Raw genomic sequence first — 26,316 nt, 5'->3', positions numbered from 1 at the left:
TTTGATATTATTATTATTAATAGTAATGTTAAATGTTTTAAATAAAATATTAGAAATTAAAATTATTATTTATTTTTTAAAAAAAAATTTATTAACCAAAATGTGTGAATAAAATTTTAAGATATTTGTAGATATATTTCATTTAAATAGATTTTTTTGTTGTTGTCTATAATGTAAATAATAAAATAATTTTACATTGAAATTATTTTTACTTATATAAGGTATATATTAATTATAATTTTATATTTATTATACAAGTTTTAAATATAGTTTTCAATTACTTAAGTAATAAACTTATATATAATTATAATAAAATTATTAATACAGTAAAGGCTAGAAAATTAATTTTTTTATTGCGTATAGATTTTACTACTAATGTATTGTTGACTAGAAATAGTAATTAAATAAATAAAAATAATTAATTAATATATTTTTTGTTTTATTATTAATTTGAATTTAATTATTAATTACACTAATAATGTTTACAATTAATTCATTTATCCGATTAGCATGCTTAATTTTAGTAATGGTATCATTAATAAATGAGTCTAATATTTTTGTTAAATGTAAAAACAACAATCACAACGACAATCACAACAACGATCACAACAAGCAAAACAACGGTCACAACAATCAAAACAACGATCACAATAATCACAACAACGATCAAAAGCAAAACAACGATCACAACAAGCAAAACAACGATCACAACAAGCAAAACAACGATCACAATAATCACAAGCAAAACAACGATCACAATAATCACAACAACGATCAAAAGCAAAACAACGATCACAACAAGCAAAACAACGATCACAACAAGCAAAACAACGATCACAATAATCACAAGCAAAACAACGATCACAAGCAAAACAACGATCACAACAAGCAAAACAGCGATCACAATAATCACAACAACGATCACAAGCAAAACAACGATCACAACAAGCAAAACAACGATCACAACAATCACAACAATCACAACAACGATCACAATAATCACAACAACGATCACAACAAGCAAAACAACGATCACAATAATCACAACAACGATCACAATAATCACAACAACGATCACAAGCAAAACAACGATCACAACAAGCAAAACAACGATCACAACAATCACAACAACGGTCACAATAATCACAACAACGATCACAACAAGCAAAACAACGATCACAATAATCACAACAACGATCACAACAAGCAAAACAACGATCACAATAATCACAACAACAAGCAAAACAACGATCACAATCACAACAACGATCACAAAACTCACAACAACGATCACAGCAATAACCACAACAACAATCACACTAATGATCATAACAATCACAACAACCACAACAATGATCACAACAATCACAACAAAAGTCACAACAATAAACACAAAAATAACATTACATTCCCTGCTTTACCATCAATACCTTCAATCATAAATAAGGTAATGTAGTACTACTACTACTACTAGTAATAATAATAATAATAATTATTATTATTATTGTAATTAATGTTTATTTATAAAAATTCTATAAAGGATTTAAATATATATATATATAACAAAAAAAACAACAAAAATTAATATCCATTCAAAATGAAACTAATTGTAGTTTAATTTCCACTAAAAAACTTTTTTAAAAAACTAAAAATTAAATTAATAATAACAATTTGTAGTAGTTTTTTTTGTTAAAAAAAATTGTCACAGTGTAATTATAATTATTTATATATATATATATTTTAATTTATAAATTTAATTCTTTTATTAGCTAGATACAATTTTTTATAATAAATTATATATATATATATATTTCGATTGTATTCCTGTTTTGATCCAGATCATTTCATCAAAAAATTTATTTCCAAATTAACAATTGACATAAAAACTATAACTAAAAACCATTGCTTTTTATATATACTATTATCAAATTATATAATTTTTTTAAAACTTAATTTTTTATTAAAATTTTTTTTAAAAAAAATTAGATGACTGGGTTATGGTATTCGATTTATTCGACTAATAAATATTATTGCGGTTACCTTGATATAATATACATAAGCAATACAGAACCGGCTGAATTTTTATGGGCATATGTGTAATATTAATATTAATTAATTTTTTTTTAAAATTAATTTTACATTTTTATTTATATATTAACTATATTTAAATATAAAAAAATAATAATTTGATACTAATCTATAAATAATTTATAAATAATCTATAAATAATCTATAAATAATCTATAAATAATCTATAAATAATCTATAAATAATCTATAAATTAATATTAAAGATTAGATAATTTAATTTATTTAAAAATTTAATTTAACATTTTTTATTTATTAACTAGATTTAAATCAATATATATATATATATATATATAATAATTTGATACTAATTTGCTAACTAAAAAACTAATCTTAAAAATAAATAAAAATTAAATATTAAACATTAGATAATTTTTTTTAAATTTTTTTTTTCTTAATTTTTTTGTTTGCTAACAAAAAATAGCTTTTATAACTATAGACAAAAACCAAAACCAGGAAAAATGACAGTGGATACTAAAAATAAATTGTTCCTGGTTAACTTTGAAACTTTCCAGTATACTTATCAATTATTAAGCTACAATACTCGACGCTATATGATTTTAAAATTTAAAAAAATTAATTCAACTAATCGAGGTATTTTTTTTACTAAAAAATTGAAAATTAATATTATTATTTAGTTATTTGATTTTTAAAAAAAAAAATAAAAATAAATTATAATAAATACTAACATAAAAATAACAAAATATTTATACTGGTTAATATACTGTATGTATATATTTTTTTGATAATATATATAAATTGATTGTTTTTAATATTATTTTTTATTTAGTTATTTGTTTTTTTTTAAAATTATAATAAATACTAACATTGAACATAAAAATTACAAAATATTTATATAGTTAATATACAGTATGTATATATAAATTGGTTGTTTTTAATATTATTTTTATTTTCATATTTTTTTGTTGGATTTTTTTTTAATTGATTAGTTGGTGTTCATGTATTTTCCCGATTTCAACCACAAAATCAACCGGATTTATTGAAAACAGCTAAAAATGTTATCAAAAAATTTAATTTAAATTTAACATTATATGAAACACAATAATCTATTGAAACACTAATAGAAATAATAGTAATTAAATTAATTAATTAATTACAAAATATCGACAATCAAAAGCAAATAACTTTTATACTATAATTAAAAATAGCTTATATTTAGTTAGTAGTAATAAGATTATTATATAAATGTTTAAATTATTTGTTGTTTTTTTAAAAAAAAAATAGTCAACTAAAATAAATATATAACAAATAAATTAATTTATATATTGTTTAAATTTACTATAACTTATAATATGATATATATATACTGTAACTTTATTTTATTTTTTTTAAAAATATCAAAAATAAACAATAATTTATTAAATGAAAATAAATTAAACCATATTTAGTGTTTACACTACTAATTTCATACTATTACTATATTACAAATATTTATTTATTTGTAAAACTAAAATTTTATCTAAAATATTTGTTTAACTAAAATTAATATATAAAGTTATATTAAATATATATATATATATATAAATTATTTTAATGCATTTTTTTAACAATGCATACATAATTAATCAATAACTAATAAATTATCATTTTAAAAAATAAAATATAAATTAAAAAATAATAATTTTAGCTTTAATTCTGCATTAAAATTAATTAATTACAAATATTTACTAAATATTATTATTAGTATTTTAATTAATATTAAAAATATTGAATTTTCCTTAATTTCAGTTTGTTTTGTTTTGTGTATTTGTTTTGTTAATTTTGTTATTTAATTAAAGTAAACTTAAAAAATATTTTTGAATTATTTTTGTAAAATTTACAAAAATTATAACTATAATTAGATAATTCTATTAATATTATATATATAAATTTATAGGGAACCCATTAACTAAATTAATGTAGTGTACAGTATATTATTATGTATTATCAATATATGATAGTATATAATATACTGTATATATATAAAGTACAATTTTTATAGCAATTTATTTCTAAATAATTTACTAGAAATTTTCTAATAAAAATTTCTATTAGCCAATCTCTAGAGGTATACTATAAAATTATTATAAATAATATTATATATATATATACTTTATGATGTCAATTTGTAATTTTATACAATACATTAAAAAAAATTATTGAAAAATTTCAAAATGTCTAGTAATATGTAATATTATTTTTTTAAAAAAAAAAATCTTACAAATACATTAATAGTTGAGTAATACTTATAAACCAATAATATCATATATATTAATGAAATTAATAATTGCTTTAATAATTTTATCGAAAAAAATATATTATATATGTAACTGTACTGTAATTTGTGATATTTTATACTGTACCATAATTACGAGCCATTTATATACGCTTTTTAATATTACCAATAAGATATCATATTAAATAAAAAAAAAATTAATTAATTAATAAAACAAATTAGTTATACTTTCCAATTAAACATTGAAGTAGTATTAAAACAGATATTAGTTTTAAAATTAGTTTAAGTAATAGACTGTTTTGAATGATTTATTTTCTATAGAATTCTCCATTTTAGATAAAAAAAAATTAATATAATATAGTCTATTAACAAAAAAAAATATTAAAACAATTGATAATTTAATGATAACTAAATCATATTATCAACTAATGTCTAGATTTAAGCCGACATACCGTTATCCCTGTCTGATAATACTATTGGCATTAATAGTGATTGAATCAATCAGTTATGTTAACTGTAATAACACCGGCAGCGGCGGTACCGGTGGTATACAAAACACTACTAAAACGACATTCAATTTAGGATCAGTTAAGTATTGTTTACCTAATAAATCATAAAATTATTTTTTTAAAAATACTCATTTAAAACAAAAAATATCTTTCTATAAGTATTTTTTTCTAAACAATTAATATTAGCAAAATTATTTAGTTTGTTAAAAAATTCATTTTTTAAAAAAATAAACATTAATAATTTAAATTTTTCTTAAAATCATATACATATATATAGCTAACTGGTCTATGGTATAGAGTCTATGCAACCGGAAAATCTGATTGCCTGACACTGGAAATTGTTCACAACGTTGAGACAAAACAATATGATTTAATTGAACGGTTAGTTATATTAATTACTTTATATAGTAATAATTTTTTTAGTTCATAATATTAATATTGATATTAATTTCTCATATATTTTTATCCGCAAAAATAATAGAAAAAATTTTCAATTAATAAGTCGATTACAATCATCTATTGGTGCGGACGGTATCATTAGATTGAAGCGCAATGAAACCGGTTATCCCCTATCGCTAAAAATATTGTCTACTGATTTGGCCAATTATTTTATGATACATTTTGTCGACTTAACTAAAAATCTGGGTAACTATTTATACCACTATATATATTATATTTACAATATATATAGGATATAGACATACTACCAATTATTTATGTATATATACTTATATATGTGTGATATATATATGTAATATCAGGGTTGAGCAAGTTTTTTGTTTGTTTGGTGAAATATGTGCATATATATAGTAGGTGGGGGAAGGGGTACTGAATGGGGTATAAACTTTTATTGCCTTTTTAAATGTATCAAAATCTTTGTCTTAGTGGGGAGGGGGTGGTAGAGGCAATATAGTTATATATCTCCTATTACTTGCAAAAAAACCTAATGTAATAAATATTTTTGTTAAAAATTATTTTTTTTAATAAGATCTAAATCTATTGTTAATTTTTGTTGTTGTTGTCTATCAGCCGCTGTCGGTGTCTATACCAGAGATAAACCCGAAACATTGGACGACGACCTATTGGATGTGTGTAATCGTACATTGAATAAGACTGGTATCAAATTACCGCTCCGACCGGTCGAGTATCTTAACTGTCAATTACCGCCGTTAGTGGACTCATCGTTGGGCGGTACCCGTGATGTCGATGAAGTTGTTTTGCCTAATAGACCGACTCTGGCAACACTACTCTATAAGGTTTCTATCAATTATTATTATTATTATTATCAATATTTAAATAATAATAATATTACTAAATAATTAATTTTTATAAAAAACTAAAAATCCTAGACAATTGGTACCTGGTTTCGGGTGTACAGTTCAAGTGGTGACGGGTTTATTAGTTTTACATATGTTAGTATACAGGGTAGTCAACCGCCGCTTTTCCGTATACTTATCCGGTAAATAAAAATTAATTAATTTTTTTAATAAAATAATTAAAATAAATATCTATTATTAATACAATATACTGTATTAATATAGTATTGTATATAATAATAGTAATAATAAAAATAATAATTGTAGTAAAAATTTATAGTCAAACATATATTGTTTAAATTGTTAAAAAATTGAGAAAAATTATTATTATTATTGATATATATTTTGTTTGTTTGTTTTGTTTTGTACAGACAATCATCCACTGATTATTTGTCCGGCCATATGATAGTTGATGCCGACGGACATAAATATACAGTTATCAGGGATGACAACAATCAACAATTGGCAACAATTGAGTGCTTAAATTATGAGATAAATAGTTATTTTATATTCAAAATTACTGATAACAATAATAAAGGTAAGTTTTTAAATAATAAAAATTATATATATATATATATATATTATAAGGAATAATAAATAATTATTTATTTATTTTTAAAGTTAATATCTATGTGTTTACACCAACGCCCGTACAAAACCCAACGGTACTAAACATTGCCAAACAAACACTGCAACGGCTGGGACTTGATTTCCCGCTACAGACTAATGTTGTTAACGGTGTCGACGGATCTGCTAATACCAAGACAACAGCTGACAACACCAACAACCAAATACCGCCATCATCTGTGACCAGTGATACCGATACTATTATGTTAGTTCCCGATAGTACAATGGCTGACCAATTGCGTAAAGTGCCGTCAATTGAAACATTGACGACTAAGGTATTGAATTTTTCAAACAAAAATATATATTGTGTTATAATATTTGTTGAGTTAATAATTTTATATATAGATATACAGTATATACAGTTTGTGCCAATTAAAAGTTTACATTTGAGTAATATTATATAATGCTTTAGCCAGGGTACTGTATATAACTTTCCTAATATAAGTTACCTAGTATACTAAGTTACCTTGCTAAGCGTAAAGTTAACTACAATATATATAATATTACTCAAATTTAAACTTTTAATTATCATTATTTAATTGTATATTTATAACAAAATATTTAATTATAATTTTTTTCTTCAAAAAATTATATGTTTTATAAATATTGACTCTTATATAACACTTATATATCAGTTAACTGGTCGCTGGTTTCGGGTATACGGTTCACACGCAGACAACTATAATATGTTTGACATAACATTAATACCCGGATCACAACCGCCCGAATTGGAGTTCAAAATACAGTAATTTTTATATTAATATAATTTTTTTTAGTTAAAAATAAATTTATATAATTTTATTATTTTTTTTTTGGTGAAATAAAATAGCCACGATACAAAAAATAAAATACTAACGGGTCATATGATATTAGATGGCAATGGGCATATATTGGATTTTATTAAACCATCCAGACAAGTTATCTATAAATATTTAACATATGAACTACCAAATTATTATATAGTACTTTTCAAAAATGTTGACACCAATTTTGGTAAATTATTTGATTTTAAATTTATATTTTTTAATATTATTTACTGTATATATAAAAATTATTTTAAAAAACTACTTATTTTTATTTAATAACTAATATTTATATTTATATATCTGTTAATTAATTTAAAAATTGACACCAATTTTGGTAAATAATTTGTTTTTAACTAATATAACTAAAATAACTAATATTTATATATATATCTGTTAATTAATTATTTAATTTTTAAAAAAATATTTATTTAATTTTCTATGTGTGTTATTACTGTTATATTATAGTTGGTATAGACGTCTATTCCCGTAGTGATCAACCAAATCAAAAATATTTATTAAAATTGGCCCGGAGTACATTACAGAATCTAGATTTAAATTACATACTAATTGAATCTAATTTGGTCCAGGTCAAAATAAAAGCTGCATTAAACCAGATCGACAACAATGAACTTGTTTTACCTAAAACACCGACAGAACAGATAATCCTCTATGAGGTATAGTTTTATTAGTTTTATAATAATAATAATTATTATTATATTTAAATTGTTTTTTATATAAAAACAAATAAATATATATATTTTATATATATACTATTTTCAAAAAAAAAGATTAATAATTTTTAGATAGTATTAGTAATTATTAGAAATAAATAGTAGATAATATACACTATAATAATATTAATAATAATAATTATTATTATTATTATCGTTTTTTATAAATAAAAACAAAATAAAATAAAATGTATATTTTAAATATATACTATTTTCAAAAAAATAGATTAGTAATTAGTAGATAGTAATAGTACTAATTAATTAATAGTAGATATTATACACTATAATAATATTATTATTATCTTAAAATATGATTTATAAGTTTTTTTTAAATGTATTTATTGATTATTATTTGCTTATCAGATGATTGGCCGCTGGTATCGGTTATACGGATCGCATGAAAGCGACTTTAGTGTCAATGATATTACAATAACTCCCGGATCACAACCGCCCGAAATTGTGTTTACATTTCGGTAATTTATTTTTAAATATAAAAAAAATTATAAAAGCTATTTATATATAACATCTATTTATTTTTAAATTAAATTTCATCTAATTATTACAACAAGGTATTAATAGTTAAGTTAAACAAATTTTTAAAAAAAATTAATTAATTGATTAGCTGTAAATAATTTATATAAAGTTTAATTATTTTATAGTTTTATATTAATTTACATTGTTCAATTTAAGTATTACAGTGTGTTTGTCTGTGTATCATAGTTATAAAATTATTTTTTGATTTTTAACAAAATCGCTAACAAATATTTATGGTTTTTTTAAATATAAATTCAAATATTTATTTTTAAATAGGTGATAACAATTTTATATACTGGTAGAGATAAAAATAGTTTATTAATAATATTTATAAAACAATAAATTTATTTAATTTTAATTATATTATAAACTTAATTACTATTAATTAATTGAAAAAAATATTTACTTAAATTTTAAAAAAACTATAATTAATCAATATAAACAAAATTCTAACTATTTTTTAAAATAATATATTTGTAAATAGAAATGATAAAACCAATGTAAATGTAAAAAATTTGCTAAAATTTGAAAACAATCAGTACATATTGGTTAACAATGCTAATGGCAATCGACTTCAATATAGATTTTTATATTACGAACCGACAAGTTTTTATATTGTTGAAAGTATATCTAATAATAATAAAAGTAAGTATTTTTATTAAAAAAAATAAATAAATTACAATTATTAATAAAATTATATTTTAAATATTAATTATAAATATAATAACTAATATTTCATAGATTAGTATTTTATTTATAATAACAATAATAACTATTAATAATTTGTAATTGAATTGTATAGTTAGGATCGATATGTTTTCGCGAAACGATGAAACCAATGAAAACACTAGAAAAATGGTTTTAAAAATAATGATAAAATTGGGTCTCAATTATCCAATACAGCCGCTGACCGGTCCGACTCATTGGATGCCAGATTTGATACCAAATAATGGTTTCCCAAAAGTACCGACTGTTCAAACAGTTATGAATCAGGTATTAAATATTTTGTTTGTTATATATATTTAATATAACGTATATTAACATATAAACAAAACAAAAAAACTATATATTAATTATCGATAATAGTTGCTATTTTAACTATCTATAAAAACTAATCATAGATTTTAATTAATTGATTTTTTTAAAATATAAATATTTTTTCAATATATCACAATTATGGTTTTCCATTGGTGTGATTGTTTTTATGTTTTAAATATATATATATATATAAGTATATATATATAGCAATCACAAAAAAAAATATATTTAAAATATCAATTAATTAAAATCTATGATTTGTATTTGTTTTTATAGATAGTTAAAATAGCAACTATTATCGATAATTAAAATATATTTTTTTTGTTATGTTTATAAGTTAATATACTTTATTTTTTATATATATATACTTATATATTACTATCAGTAATATAAGAAGGCGTTCAGTTAATTTGTACCAATCGGTTTTCTTAATAATTCTTTAACCAATAGAGATAAATTATTTCTGTAAAAAGCTTATTATAAATTAACTTATGCGTGATATTATACACTATTTAATTTTAAATTTGAATCACGTGATCACAATTATCTCGGGATGTTTGCGAACCACTAGGTTCCAACTAAAACTATAAGTGATAGAATAAAATTTTAATTGCAGGTTTATAGAACTTAAATTGATAAATTATTTGAAGAAAAAATTTTTAAAATTGGTCAAAAAATGAATATTTTATGACATTTTATACTTGTAAAAAATCACATTATATAAAATAGATACAGATAAAATTAACGTTATTTATGGACATTAGACATTTATAAGATGTAGATTTTAATGCTATTACTAATATTAAAAACAAAATTTTTTCATCTTAAATATTTTTTTAAATAATCGAATTTCAATATAAATTACATTATCTAATACAATGTTGTTTTTTTTATTGTAATTCGATGAATATCCGACATAAAAAAATTTTGTTTTTAGAATTAGTAATAGCATTAAAATCTACATCTTATAAATGTCTAATGTCCATAAATAACGTTAATTTTATCTGTATCTATTTTATATAATGTGATTTTTTACAAGTATAAAATGTCATAAAAAAATTAATTTTTTGAATAATTTTAAAAAAATTTTCTTCAAATAATTTATCAATTTAAGCTCTATAAACCTGCAATTAAAATTTTATTCTAGCTCTTATAGTTTTAGTTGGAACCTAGTGATTCGCAAACATCCCGAGATAATTGTGATCACGTGATTCAAATTTAAAATTAAATAGTGTATAATATCACGTATAAGTTAATTTATAATAAGCTTTTTACAGAAATAATTTATCTCTATTGGTTAAAGAATTATTAAGAAAACCGTTTGATACAAATTAACTGAACGCCTTCTTATATTATTATCAAATTAACTATATACTAGTTTATATATATTTATTTATACTTATTTGATCATTAGAATTTTAAAAATTTTAATTATTATTATTAAAAATTTGATGTTTTTTCTCTAAATATTTTATTTGTTGTTTTATTTTAAATCACTGATCAATTATTAGCTAACTGGTCGCTGGTATCGGGTGTATGGCTCGAAACAGAGAGAATATAATACATATGAAATAACATACATATCCGGTACACAACCTCCAGAAATGCAATTTATTATACAGTAATTAAAATTATATTTTATTTTTTTAAATTAATTAATACTATTATTTTTTTAAAAAAAAAGTTTCACCAAAAATATGAATAAATTGTGATTTTTAAAATTTAATTTTTTTTAACACCTATAGTCACGATACAGATAATAAAACAGAAACGGGACGTATGATAGTTAGTGGCAATGATTATGTCGTCTATTTTGCCATAAGTGATATAAAACCCATTGTCTATAAATATTTGTGGTATGATTTGCCAAATTATTTTATAATATTATACAAAAATACGGATACAGATGCAGGTAATTATTTATTTATTATTATTTTTTAAAATTTAAATAATAATATTAGAAATTTATATAAATGGCAATTAATTAGCTTATAAATTAACATATAATAGACTCTATATATATATAATTTATATACATATTATTTTTTGTTTATTTTAATTTAAATAATATTAGAAATTTATATAATTGGCAAGTTAATTAACTTAACTTATAATAGTTAACCTATAATAGAATCTATATATACAATTTATATACATATATTTTTGTTTATTTTAATTTAAATAATGTATTAATAGTTATGACATAAAAAATTATTTATTTATTTTGTTGTGTTGTCTGTCTGTATAGTTGGTGTTGACGTGATTTCCAGATATGATAAACCAAAACAAAATTATTTGTTAAAAACGGCTAAACAAGCGCTTGAAAGTCTAAAACTTGATTATCCGCTGATTGAAACCGATTTGGTACCGATTAAAATAAAATCTGCAATGACCCAGGTCGATAATAAACTGGTTGTTTTGCCAAACAAACCTACAGCTCAGATAGTTTTATATGAGGTAATTGTTTATGACTTTATTATTATTGCATATAATTTATTTTGATTATATATGATATGACTAACAAAAAAAATATTATGTATACAAAATATGCATTTTATTTTTGTTTGTTTGTTTTTTTTACTAATTAATTATCATTTTTTTAAATTTTATTAACTATAATAATAATCAGTTGACTGGTCGCTGGTTTAGGATTTACAGTACACAAGAAACAAACACTAATATAAATGACATCACATATACATACGGATCACAACCGCCAGAAATAAACTATATATTGAGGTTATTATTATTAAATCATATTATTATTATTTTTTTAGTTAAATTTTATTAAATTTAGTAAATAATATTTTTTTTAAAAATTTTAATTTTAATTATAGTAATGTGGATAACAGTCAAGTGGTTAGAAATATGTTAAAAATTGAAAACAATGAATACATTTTGGTTAATACGGCTACTGGTAGTCGACTTTCGTATAGATTTTTACATTACGAACCGACAGCTTTCTATATTATATACTTTAATAGCAGTACTAATAATAATAATAATGATAATAATGATATCAATGGTAAGCTTATGTTTTTTTTTGTTTTTAATAAATTTTTAATTATAACTAATTTAATTATAACTAATTAAAATTTATTATTATTATTATTAATAGTAGTAGTAGTAGTAATTTTTAGTAATAGTTATTTTTTAAAATAATATATTTTAATAATAATAAATACATTGTTCAAATTAATATTATTTTTATTTATAAGTAATTTATAATAATAATAGGAGTAGCACGTTTAATTATAGTTATATATATATTTTTTATATATATTAAATATAAATTAATATTACTATTTAGTTATAAACTGTTTAGAAACACACACATATATACATGTATATCACTTACTATATATATATATATATATACTGTATAATTTCTAGATATAATTATTATGATAGACAGCTATATATATATATTTATCTATTAAATTGTGATAATAATCTAATTAATATATCATTTGTTTAATTTTTTGTTTGTCAATCAATAGCTGGTGTACACGTGTTTTCCCGTAACGATAATTCCGATAATAATTTGCTAAATCTTTCAACAAAAATACTGCAACAGTTAGGCCTTAATTTTAAACTACTGTCTGTTAAAGATTCAACTGATTTGAGTAGAAATCTTATAAATAAATATAATAATGATTTGCCAAATGCAACGGCAATACAAAAACCTATACTAACTAATGAATTACCAAATATACCGTCAATACAAACATTGACTAACAAGGTATGGATCAAATTAGGATAAATAATTTTTTTATTTATTATAATTTGTTTTTAATTATCTAAATATAATATTAAATAATTTTTTTTGATATAATAATTATATCAATTTAGATGACTGGTCGCTGGTATCTGATGTACAGTACAAACATGAATGACTATAATGTTAATGACATAACTAATATACCCGGATCACAACCAAACAAATTGAAATGGTTTAGAAAGTAATATATATTTTATTAGTTTTTTTTATTTAGAAATTAATATATATTTATTTATTTATCTAACTTTTTTTTGAATAATTTATATATATATAAATGTACTAGATCATCTTATGTTAATGTAAATTATAAAGTTGGTCACGTGACATTGTTAAACAATCGTTATGTAGCCGAGGAAAATGGGATCAAAATTTTATTTAAATTTGTAGATTACCAACCAAATAAATATATGATTTTTCAATATCTAAACTTGAAAACTAACGAGGGTATGTTATATATATTATTTGCTATTAAATTTTTCATTGAGATAAATATAATTATTTAAAATTTATTGACTTAAATAATTAAATTATCTAATATTTGATAAGTTAATCAGTTTAATTAATTTTTGTTATTTTTTTAAAAAATATACTCTAAATAGTCGGTGTCGATGTGTTTACCCGATCGGACAAATCGGATCTAATTGTACTGAAAATTGCCAATCAGGCACTCAAACAGTTAAATATTAATGGCAAACTATCATCGGATCCTAAACCAAAAAATCAATTGACTGATCAAACTAACGATAAAATTGATTTACCGAGAGTACCGACAATGCATACGTTATTAAGACAGGTTAATAAATTTTTATTATCACAATAATTACAATATTGTTACAATTATTAGACTAGTTAATATATTTTTAAATAAATTTTTAAAAAATAATTATAAATTTATCCATCAAAATAGATATATTACTTATAAATATTTTTTTTTTAAATTATTATTTTGAAATGAATCATTTACTCTTACACACAAATATACATAACTATAAAAAAATATATAATACAGTATAATACTATATATATATATATATCAATAAATTATATTTATGTTATTAATGATAGTTATTATTATTTTATATATACATTGATTACAGATGACTGGCCGCTGGTTTCGGGTGTTTGGCACTCAACAGGACTGGCATATGAATATCAATGACATTATATATATACCCGAATCACAACCGCCCGAATTTAGATGGATTTTAAGGTAATTAATATATAATTTAATTAATTAATTAATAATCATATTTTTCGATAAATTTTATTAAATTAATTACAATATTTTTTTAAAACTATTATTGTTTTTATTTTAATTTTAAAATAGATCTGAATCTGATCCTAGAAAATATGATCAGGGTAGTCTACTAATTGATGGCAATTATCGTACATATGTTTTTGATAGATTAAAAATTAAGGGTTCATTGAATTATTTGAATTACGATCCGACAAAATATTTTATCGGACATTATTATAGAGAGTCAACACATGAATGTAAAATCATTTTTATATATCTGATAATCTATACTATTTTGGGACAAAAGTGTTTGACACGATTTTTTTCTGGGCTATAACTTAACTAAAAGTAATAAAAAGTTAAAATTATATCATATTTTTTGGTACTATAGATATATGGATCGGTTGTTATAGTATTAACATATTTCTAATGGCTGTTAGAAATCTAAAAAAATTTATAATTGATATCGAAATTCTGTAAAATGCATTAGTGGCGATTCACTTATTACGTTCACACTTTTTTTTAGAAATTTAAACTCCCTCCCTCCCCTATGTTTGCAATTGTTAAAAAACATAGTAATTTTTAAAAAAAATACGTTCGCATTTACCCTGAGGGCCAACCCCCCAACCCCCCTTCTATGTAATATGTAAACTACCCCTTATATATATATATATATACATACATAAATGTACAAAATGTAATATTTTGATATATTATAGTTTAAATTAAAAATTTCAAACGTATTTTGTTATGAGATTAATCTATTATTTACGATATTTTTTATAAAAATGATTATTCAATTAAAAAAAATTATCATGCTTATAATAATTGAAATATTTTAAATGTGTTAATGCTATGACAACCGTTCCACTACATAATAGCAACAAAAAAAATATTAAATTACTTTTTAAAGTTATAGCCAAAAAAAACCGTTTCAATAACACTAATTATATATTATTGCAATTAATTTTATACTTTATATTTAATATATATATTGATATATAGATGGTGTGGACGTATATTCGCGATCGAGTAAATCAAATCAAAACGATTTACTAGAATTGGCTAATCATACACTAAAACGGTTGGGTCTTAAATACAGACTAATACCCGTCAAACAGTTGGAGTCAGACATTAGGACAACTGATTTCGGTTTATTGCCAATAAGTTTACCCAAAATACCAACAATGAGCCAAATGATGACTGAGGTTAGGATAGTATTATATAATATATGCTTATTATATATATATATATATAAATTTAATAAAATTAAATTTTTATTTAATTTGCAATTATAATTTTAAATATATATATATATATATATAAACTTGATAGAGTCTAACATTGTATTGATTTCAAGTGTATATATAAATATTAATTAATTATTTTGTTTGTTTTGTTTTAATTTAATTGATTGACACTTTTAGATGACAGGTGTCTGGTATCGTGTGTATAGTTCACGGATGGAGTTTTACGATATATTTAATTTAACTTATATACCCGGCACAGAACCGGCACTATTTAATTATGATATTAGGTAATTATAATTATTATTATTTAATACAAAATTTAATATTATATACAAAAAAAAATAGTAATAAAATATATTTTTAAAAAAAAATTAATTAATTAAATCTATTTATTTTTATATATATATATAGAGCGCTTAATAATAAACATCATTATGTTTTGAGAGTAAAAATGATAAAAACAACGGATAATGTACTCAAAACAATAAGTTTCGATAATAATGAAGAATATAATTTTGGAATAATAAATTATGATCCTGCTAATTTTTATATATTAAAAGAAAATATAAATAATAATGATGGTTTGTATTTTTTTAAAATAACTAAAAATAACTAATTATATAATTTACAATAATTTATCATTGAATTATTAGATATAAATATTAAGTGTTTATAATATATATATATATATAAATTTTATAAAATAGTTAATTTTCTTATTTAATAATCTTTATTTCTAGTTATTTTATTACTAAAAATTTTAAAAGTCTATTAGATACTAATTAATTAGCATAAATATTATTATTTAAATAATTTTTGAATATTTATTTATTATTTAATTAATTAATAATAAATGTCAATTTAATTTGTTTTTTTAGTTACTGTAGACGTATTTTCGCGATCAAACAAACAAGACGTCCATATACTGGACGTCGCTTATCGAACATTGAATAAGTTAAACATAAACGTCAGTCTAATGCCTTTTTATCCACTATTACCCCAAAACACTACACTGTCTACGACTACCGGTGCCGATAATGTCAATAACCAAACGTTGCCAAACGTACCGTCAGCTGAAACAATGATTGATCAGGTATTTAAAAAAAATAAAAAATATTTTTTTTTTGTAAAAAATTTGGTTCTCTAAATATAATAATAAATTATTATAAATTAATGTTTAAATAATTTAGTTAAAAAAATAAGTATAATAATAAACAATTATCTGATATATTAATTTAAATGATTTATAATAAATTTCAATATGTACAGTATCTTTATTATAGTATTTAATATATTTTTAAAAATTCTAATTATTTATATATTTAATATTTTATTTTTAATTATTTTTATTAATTAACAAATTATTAACTGATTGATTAGCTGACAGGTCGTTGGTATGAGATTTACGGTACAAATATAAACAGCGATAATGTTTACGATATAACATACATACCTAATACACAACCGCCACAATGGGAATGGATTATTAGGTAATGATATTTTAATTAATATATAGTATAATATAATATATAAAATAAATATAAATTTTAATATAAAAAACCCGTGTCTACTATTAAATTACTAAATTTATATAAATATAAAAATTTATATTTATAATTTTGTTTACTTATATATATATATATATAAAAATTTTATTAATAATTTTTAATCATTATTATTATTGTATAGAAACAATCTAAACAAATATTATGTAATGGCTCGTGGTAAATTAGATGGCAATCAGTATACATTGGATTATACAGCTAGTGATGTTAAATATATAATTAACTATTTAAACTATAAGTCGTCAACATTTTTTATGATCAAATCTGAAAATACATTTGATAAAACTGGTATAAAAATTAACTATATAAATTTATTTATTTTATAATTGTAATATTACTAGTATAACAGTATATAATATATTTGTATTATAAATACTGAATTACATGTAATATGCAGCATATAATTTACATATAATATTTATTAATATATAAAAAATTTTCAAAAAAATGTGGTAGGTCGTTTTTTTGTTAATATTTTTATAACTAGTCTAATTATAACTAAATTATAAAATAAATTATAATATATAGTAATATATAAAATTAATGATTTTTTTGTGTATATAATTATCTATTTAGTTGGTATCCGTGTATTTTCCCGATCATATAGCAATAACCTTGAACAATTAGAAATATTAGATATTGCCAAACAAACAATGGCCCGGCTGAATCTAAATTATAAAATTGATCAAGCTGATTCACTTAAATGGAACATGAATTATGTCAATAATATAATGTTACCAAAATTATTGCCAAAAGTACCGTCTACTCCACATATGATTACAAGAGTATTGAATTTATATATATTTTTAATAATAAATATTATTTTAGTATATATCAGTAGAGTATATAAAATATTAATTTATTTAAAATAAGTATTTAAGATATTTATTATGATAGTATATAGATATATAAAAATATTTAGAGTATATTTAATTATATGTATCTTTATTTATTTTAGCTAATAGGTCCCTGGCATCGGATATATAGTTCACAATTGGCCGGTCCACTGGGCTATAGTATAACATACATACCACGTACACTACCACCACAATTGAAATTTGACATAAAGTACTAAATATTATAATTATTTTTATTATGTTTGGTTGTTTTTAAAAAAAAAATCACTTAACTACTAAATTAATTTAATTACAAAATAGAAATACATTATCTAAAAAAAAATTCAAATCAAAACAACTTGAAAATCTAGTATTATATTATAGCTAGGTTATTTATTAATTATTTTTAATAATAATAATCATGATCACATAAATATATTTATATATTATATTTTTTTCATTTATGATAGCAATAGCAATGGTAGCACCAGTAGTGTATCGACATATACAGTCCAAATCAAATTAGTGGGCAAACAGTATCAATTTGTACGCACAGATACGGATCAGTTAATAACTGTTGAATTTTTGAACTATAGATCAAAATATTATAAAATAATCAAAACAATTGATGATAATAATAAAGGTTCGTAAATAGCAAAACAAAAAAAAATAGTATTTATATATTAATAATAATAATTATTTTATTTTTTTGTTGGTTGGAAATAAACAGTTATTATTGATGTATATTCGCGATCAGCCAAACAAAATCAAACACAACTGGACATTGCTTACCGTACACTCTATAGGTTAGGCTATAATGTCAACCTATTGACCATTGATCAGCAACCGGCTGTATCTAATAATAAAGTGTCACCAGATCCACAAACTACCGGTGCAAATACACCAGAAGCAACACCAGTAGCAGTAACTGCTGAACAATTGCCAAGAGTTCCGCCATTGTATACGTATATCACTAAAGTAACTAAAAAATAAAAAAATAATGTTTTATTTATTTATTTTAATTATTATTATTTATTAAAACTATATATATATATTTAATATTCAAAAAATTAGTTTATTGGTCGCTGGACTCGAGTTTTTTCATCTGAACTAAACAACGATGGTTTTTATGGCTATAATATTTTGTCCATACCTAATACACAACCGCCACAATTGGAGTTTAATATACAGTAATTATTATTATTATTATTATTATTATTATTATTATTATTAATATTAAATAATATATTTTAATAATTTATTTTTGTAAATTATATAGAAATATTTGTCTAATATTTTTTTAAAAAATCATATAGTTTTAAGTTCAAGAAAAATTGTTTTATTTATTATTATTATTATGTTTATTTTAAGTTTATACTAAAGTTTTACTTTATTTATTTATTAATTTTTTCATTTATAGATATCTTAATCATATCAATGTATCAAAACGTTATGAAATACAATTGTTGGATAAAACCTATTTATTGGTCGACACTAACACTAAAAGCCAAACTAAAGTCGATTTTTTGAATTACGATTCAAACAGTTATTTTATTGTCAAAAGTTTAAACCCAAATACAGATTCTGGTTTGTATTATATAAAATATATTAGTATTATTAATAGATTTAATATATATATATATATATTGTTTAGTATAAAATTGATTAATTTTTTTACGTTAATTAAAAAAATGTATTATAAAATTTATTATCATTATTACTATTATATTTAAAAAAAATATATTCTGTTTAGTATAAAATTAATTAATTAATTAATATTTTTCCATAATTAAATTAAAATAATTAACTAACTTATTATTATTTTTTTTGTTTCATTTATAATTATATTGTAGTTGTTATCGATGTCTATTCACGATCAGACAAACCAAATCTAACCGTACAGGAGATCGCCAAATGGACACTTGAGATGTTGGGTCTAAACAATATAACATTATTGACTGTTTATGCCGACACACCCATTGATAATACAAATCTTCAAACTAAACCTAATAATAATGTTCAGCCAATTGTATTGCCAGAACCACTGACCCTGAAAACACCTCAGGTATTATATATATATATATATATATTAATTATAAATTTATATATAAATAATAAAAAATATATAATTATTATTAATACACACACAAAAAAAACATATTATTAGATAACTGGTTCCTGGAGTTGGATGTATGGTTCGGATAGGACTGGATTTAAATCAATAACATCAGCCTATGTTAATAGCACTCAACCATATGTGGCAATTATAGCCAAGTAAACTATTTATTTATTTATTTTTGTTAGACAATAATTTTTTAGTTTTTTTTTTGAATTAATATGCTGATAAAGTGAAATATTATTATTGTTTTATATTTAATTTTATTATTAATTATATTTAGAGAAAATGAAAATAAATATATATCCGGCTCTTTGCGTCCGAAAATTAATGGCAACAATGAGTTTGAATTTATAATGGATGGCAATAATAATCAAGTGTTTGCAACCATTGAAATATTAAACTACGAAAGCGGTTGTTTTGTTATGTCTAAGTCTATATTCATCAATGATCCTACAAGTAAGCTATAATTGTTTTCAATTATTTTATATATAAAAAAATTTCTATATTAAAAAATATATTTTAACTTTTTTATCGAAAAAATACAATACACTCTAAAATAATAATTATTATTATTATTAAATTTAATTAAATTTTTTTTATCTTTATTGATTAAATATAAAATTTCTATCATATATATTATAATAATATGTATAGAAAACTAAATATTAGTATTATATGTGAATTAGTAATATATAAATGTTTGAAATTTATAGCTTATATCGATGTGTTTGGCGTATCCAACAAACCAAACAAAACTATACTAAACATTGCCGAACAAACACTCAGACAATTGGGTCTCGACTATACACTACTGTCCATTGATGACAAATATGTACCCGACATAAGTCGGATCATTACCAATGATGTGACGCCACCGCCGCCAGAGATAACTACCATATCTGATGAGATAAGTCCAGCATTACCAGAGATAACCACTACTACTACTACTACTACTACTACTACATCATTATCGACAACCACTGAAAAAATTGCCGAATTACTGGCCACTCCGTCACCCGTGGCCCGTGATTTTGTTGCCAATTCATTGAAAACTGATAACTTTAATTGGGTATATATTCTGTGGTTTTTTTGTGGAGGGGGAGGGAGGGGTTTTATTAAAATGAAACTCATATTAATCTCTTTCATGATATAACAATCAAATCTCCCATAGCTTGAGGGCAAATGGTATGAATTGTATGCAACGTTGAAAAACAACAAACTGTGCGCTCAAACTGTATTCAACCGAACCGGTAGTCAATCGGAACTTACATTTACAACTTTGTATGTTTTTGTTATAATAATAATTTTTTTTATAAATATATTTTTCATTAAATAATATTATTGATAATAATATAAACTTTTATATAAATTATTGATTTTGTTTTGAATGTCTCAACAGTAATGACTGTTCAAAATTAAGCTCCGGTTTACTGAAAAAATTACCCGATGCTAACAGTCAGCTGGCAATGATTGGCAAAGATATAACTGCAAGCTTATGGATATTGGATACCGGAGCCGAAACACAGAAAACACATTTCCTAGCATTAAAATCGTTTAATTTTCAAGATGATGTAATCGGTATGTATAGTACTATAACCTATGTTATACTATACTTAATTATGTTATTAATATAAAATACATAAAATTTAGATATTATTATTATATTATGTTTTTATAATTATTATATTCAGTATCTAATATTTTACTTATTTTTTTTAATCAAAAAAAAATAATTAAAATTTAAGGTACAATATTAATAATAATTATTATTTATTTATTATTATTATTTTTAGAAAACTATATACTATTTTCACGTACATCTAAACTATCGGATCCAGATATGACAAAAATTGTTGAACAGTTAGCCCGTTTGGTCAGTCATGCAAAACTAGTACCAACACTACACCCGGATAAATGTACATGCAATCATTAGGAGGTTGTAATAATTAATAAATAATTATATGAATATTTTTTCTATCATATATTTCAATAAATTTTATTATACATCAATATCAAATTTAATTCAAATTTTAATTAAATAAAAAATAAAGTATTAAACAAATTAGATATAAATATATATACTGTATATATATATATATATATATGACTATGATATTAATTTATGAAATTATTTTTTAAAAATAAGTTACTTAGTATGTTTAAATTTGTTTTGTAATGTTTTTATTTTTTAATCTAAATTTAATCTAAAATTATTAATATAAATTTATATTAATATATATACAGTATATATCAGGCGTTATCAGGATATTTATTTTAATTAAGTAGTATATTTAATTTATGTATTATATAAAATTGAGTTATTTAATTTATGTATTATAAATAGTTTTGTATCTTGGTCGTTAATTACGTTTTTAAAATAAGGATCCGTATAATCATCCTGATATATATATATATATATTATAATTATAATTTAAATATAAATAGAAAGCTAGTGTCGACTCTATCAGGCACAGGGATATGACTACTTCTAACATATGAATCAGTATAACTCAAGTATGACTAACCACTGATTAAACCATATAAATTAGTTTTAATACAAAGTTTATGCCATTAAAGATTCTGTGTATATATAACTTACCTAATATAAGCTAACTGTATACTAACAGTTACCTTGCTTAGCATAATATTACTAAATCATATAATAATAATATTTTTGTTGTTGTTGTATATACAGTATATATTTTTTATGCCAATTAAAAGTTTAAATTTAAGTAATATTATATAATGCTTTAGCCAGGGTACTGTATATAACTTATCTATATATAAGTTAACTGCGTATACTAAGTTACCTAGCTTAGCGTAAAATTATTGATAACTGTATACATGATATATTACTCAAATTTAAAATTGGCATTATCTGTATATATATATATATATATATATATTAATTCCTATAAATTTATAACCAATTGACAATGTTAGATAGCATTTCCAGACGAACACACATTTTAATAATATTTACATCAAATTTTTAACAAAAAAAATAATTGAAAACATATATATATATATATATATTATAGATTTGCTTTTTGTTGATAAAAGTGAACTTAAAACATGAATAATTTTATTTTAATTATTACAATGAATTAATAATAGAAAATAAACTACAATACTATCGACGCAAACGTGAATTTGTGAACAAATTGAAAATCAGAAAAACTGTTAAACGTATCATTAGGTTAGCCATCAGTGAGAGAAATGCCGAAATCAATGATAATAATAATAATAATACTGAAGACGTTTATATACCGCATAACTCATCTGTATTGATGCTCAAGAAAGTGCCCAATCGGTTGTCATATCAGTCGATCCGCCACTACTTCTACAAAGTTTGCAGTCCTTATCAATGCCGACGACGACTACGAGGCGGTGGAAGAGTTTCAAAACCAGTTGTTAAATATGTACTGAAAATTGGCCGCAAAAATGTTTGTTACGTCCGTTTCAATCGTAACATTATGGCTACGACTGTATTGAATACAAATCGAATAACTGACGATACGGACGATGTCCAGAAGCTGGTCATCGATGGTCATCATGTGATGGCCTAAGTGCTCGATAGACACGACTTACAACACTTTTGGCAATTGAATACTAAACGTATAAACAAAATGAAAGCCAAAAAAGATCGCCACAGCGATGATGTGGCCAAATATCAGATGACAAGCGGCGAGACATGTGTACTGAAACGGGTAGACAAACGGCTGGAATCGTTGAAACAGTCACTGAAAGATTCCGTACTAATTATTGCCTTATTTGGTAATAGTATTGATATATTTGACAGTATTTGTATTTTAATAATATTGTCAATTAGTATCCATTTATAAAAAAAAACATTTCATTATAACTTTCATAATAAGTAATAATAACATATAATTAGAAAATAATATTAGATTATAAATAAATAATCCGAAAATTCATTTTATTTTAAAATCTATAGATTTTTGGGAATAAATCTAATATTAAGCGGACTTTTTGGCCGATAAACTATATCGACGACTGTCTGTATACTATCTAAAGGTTCAATTGATTCAATAAAAAAGTTTTGAAAAACTTTTGATAAAACAATCATTTGTTTGATTAGTGCAATACGTTTACCGATGCAATTATGCGGACCGGAACCAAACGGTACATAATTGTTGGCATTTATTGTTGAATCTGATTGGAAGCGTTCGGGACTGAATTTGTGGGGATTATCGGCAAAAACTTCGCTATCGTAATGCATTTGTCTAACCATTATAATGACATCGACACCGGCAGGTATGACATAATTATTATTATTATTATCACCGACCGGACAATCCTCGACCAAATGGCGACCAACAATAGCCGCCGGCGGATACATACGTAACGATTCTTTTAGTACACAATCCAAATAAGTCATCCGTTGAATGTCTGCCGAAGTTATATCTCTATTGATGTCATTGTCGTTGTTGTCGTTGTCTGATCCGAAAATTGTTTCCAATTCTTTGTGAATTTTTTCCTGTACTTTAGGATACAATCCAATCAAATAGAGTGTCCATCCGAGACTAGTAGAACTAGCATCGTGTCCGGCATACATAACTGTATTGACTTCTGCTTGTATGTCATCGACAGACAAGTTATTGTTAAGGTTGTTGTTGTCGTCGTTTACATTGATATGATAATCGAGTAATAGATCCAAAAGTGTCTTAAATTTTTGTTTGTCTATTAATTTTGATTTATTATTATTATTATTATTATTATTATTATTAATGATAAATAACTTTTTCTTTTCATTGATAATATTGCGTATAAATGACTGAATAGTCTCTATTGTTTGCATATGTTTTCGTCCAATTGGTGTCCTATAAAATATGGTGTCCGACCAAATCCATGGCGAAACAATACGTTTCATAAATATTTCATGGAAATCATGAACGGCCTGTATGTATGACCTATTTTTGGCTAACTGTGTCCCTAACTTTACACCCATTGTTGTTTCTATAGAGTAATTTTAAGTATTATTTTATATTATTATTATTATATAAATTTTTTTTACCAAAAATAATATCCAATGATAACAGTGTTGACGGTTCACGGATATCAATATAGTGTCTATCAATGGATATATCAATGATTTTCTTAACAAATATCGATGTCTGTTCATTAATCAATGGTATGTAATCATCAATTATTTTGCTATGAAATGCCGGTGCCAACAGCTTACGTCTACCTTTCCATTTTGCACCGATACTCAATCCAATGCCATCAGACAACCAATCGATCAAAAATTTAAAAATAAACGGTCTTTCAATGTTAACATTACTTGAAAATATTGTCTATTATTATATTAATAGTTAAACAAACAAACAATGATATAATTAGTATAAAAGTAAATGATTTTTTTTATATATTAAAAAGTTTATATATATATATTAATATATAAATTATATATATATTATTCCCAATAATAGTTTAATAAATAATACATACATTTGTTAAATTAGATTTAAATATAACAACCACTGGTTTAGGTCCTAATAATAGTTTATAAATACCATAATTATTGTATTTTTTACACAATAATTCTAATATTTTATAAACACCTACAATAATATAGATTATAAAATATATTATTAATTATGGTAATTATTATTATTATTAT

General features: G+C 21.9%; 2 protein-coding genes across 4 annotated transcripts; both read left to right on the top strand.

Annotated features, from left to right (window-relative positions):
• The first annotated feature begins 518 nt into the window (after positions 1 to 518).
• On the top strand, positions 519 to 3,153 carry LOC128954722 (GATA zinc finger domain-containing protein 14-like). Its single transcript, XM_054300322.1, has 4 exons — positions 519 to 1,447; positions 1,987 to 2,096; positions 2,512 to 2,681; positions 3,038 to 3,153. The coding sequence occupies exons 1-4, from the start codon at positions 527 to 529 to the stop codon at positions 3,151 to 3,153; spliced, it is 1,317 nt and encodes a 438-aa protein (XP_054156297.1). The 5' UTR covers positions 519 to 526.
• Positions 3,154 to 4,585: 1,432 nt separating this feature from the next.
• LOC128956055 (uncharacterized) lies at positions 4,586 to 24,829 on the top strand. Of its 3 annotated transcripts, none has more exons than XM_054301747.1 (46): positions 4,586 to 4,910; positions 5,110 to 5,213; positions 5,314 to 5,477; positions 5,862 to 6,088; positions 6,182 to 6,291; positions 6,520 to 6,686; positions 6,770 to 7,050; positions 7,411 to 7,520; positions 7,605 to 7,768; positions 8,047 to 8,255; positions 8,676 to 8,785; positions 9,331 to 9,491; positions 9,649 to 9,839; positions 11,396 to 11,505; positions 11,630 to 11,796; positions 12,133 to 12,341; positions 12,514 to 12,623; positions 12,722 to 12,909; positions 13,385 to 13,626; positions 13,737 to 13,846; positions 13,949 to 14,109; positions 14,265 to 14,458; positions 14,763 to 14,875; positions 14,993 to 15,159; positions 15,908 to 16,110; positions 16,330 to 16,439; positions 16,564 to 16,733; positions 17,031 to 17,245; positions 17,533 to 17,642; positions 17,842 to 18,005; positions 18,294 to 18,502; positions 18,676 to 18,785; positions 19,030 to 19,196; positions 19,284 to 19,531; positions 19,628 to 19,743; positions 19,974 to 20,140; positions 20,407 to 20,618; positions 20,721 to 20,827; positions 20,953 to 21,128; positions 21,386 to 21,741; positions 21,844 to 21,953; positions 22,072 to 22,250; positions 22,466 to 22,608; positions 23,790 to 24,449; positions 24,631 to 24,710; positions 24,775 to 24,829. In XM_054301747.1, the coding sequence occupies exons 1-43, from the start codon at positions 4,725 to 4,727 to the stop codon at positions 22,603 to 22,605; spliced, it is 7,224 nt and encodes a 2,407-aa protein (XP_054157722.1). In that variant the 5' UTR covers positions 4,586 to 4,724; the 3' UTR covers positions 22,606 to 22,608; positions 23,790 to 24,449; positions 24,631 to 24,710; positions 24,775 to 24,829. The 3 variants fall into 3 exon arrangements, with proteins under 3 accessions (XP_054157722.1, XP_054157714.1, XP_054157727.1); XM_054301739.1 differs by having other exon boundaries at positions 19,024 to 19,196; XM_054301752.1 differs by lacking the exons at positions 13,737 to 13,846; positions 13,949 to 14,109; positions 14,265 to 14,458 and having other exon boundaries at positions 19,024 to 19,196.
• Positions 24,830 to 26,316: the final 1,487 nt, after the last annotated feature.

Source organism: Oppia nitens, unplaced genomic scaffold (assembly GCF_028296485.1).
Source record: "Oppia nitens isolate AA-2021 unplaced genomic scaffold, nextdenovo-longstitch-racon4-pilon3 scaffold12_pilon_pilon_pilon, whole genome shotgun sequence".
Lineage (NCBI taxonomy): Eukaryota > Metazoa > Arthropoda > Arachnida > Sarcoptiformes > Oppiidae > Oppia > Oppia nitens.
Note: the sequence above shows the minus strand (reverse complement) of the source record. Positions and strands in the feature narration are given on the sequence as shown.

Coding starts and splice junctions, on each gene's coding strand:
- LOC128954722 (XM_054300322.1), top strand. CDS start 527: ATGGTATCATTAATAAATGAGTCTAATATTTTTGTTAAATGTAAAAAC. Junction 1,448..1,986: donor TACCTTCAATCATAAATAAG/GTAATGTAGTAC, acceptor AAAAAAAATTAG/ATGACTGGGTTATGGTATTC. Junction 2,682..3,037: donor AATTAATTCAACTAATCGAG/GTATTTTTTTTA, acceptor TTAATTGATTAG/TTGGTGTTCATGTATTTTCC.
- LOC128956055 (XM_054301739.1), top strand. CDS start 4,725: ATGATAACTAAATCATATTATCAACTAATGTCTAGATTTAAGCCGACA. Junction 12,624..12,721: donor GAAATAAACTATATATTGAG/GTTATTATTATT, acceptor TTTTAATTATAG/TAATGTGGATAACAGTCAAG. Junction 21,954..22,071: donor GAACTTACATTTACAACTTT/GTATGTTTTTGT, acceptor ATGTCTCAACAG/TAATGACTGTTCAAAATTAA.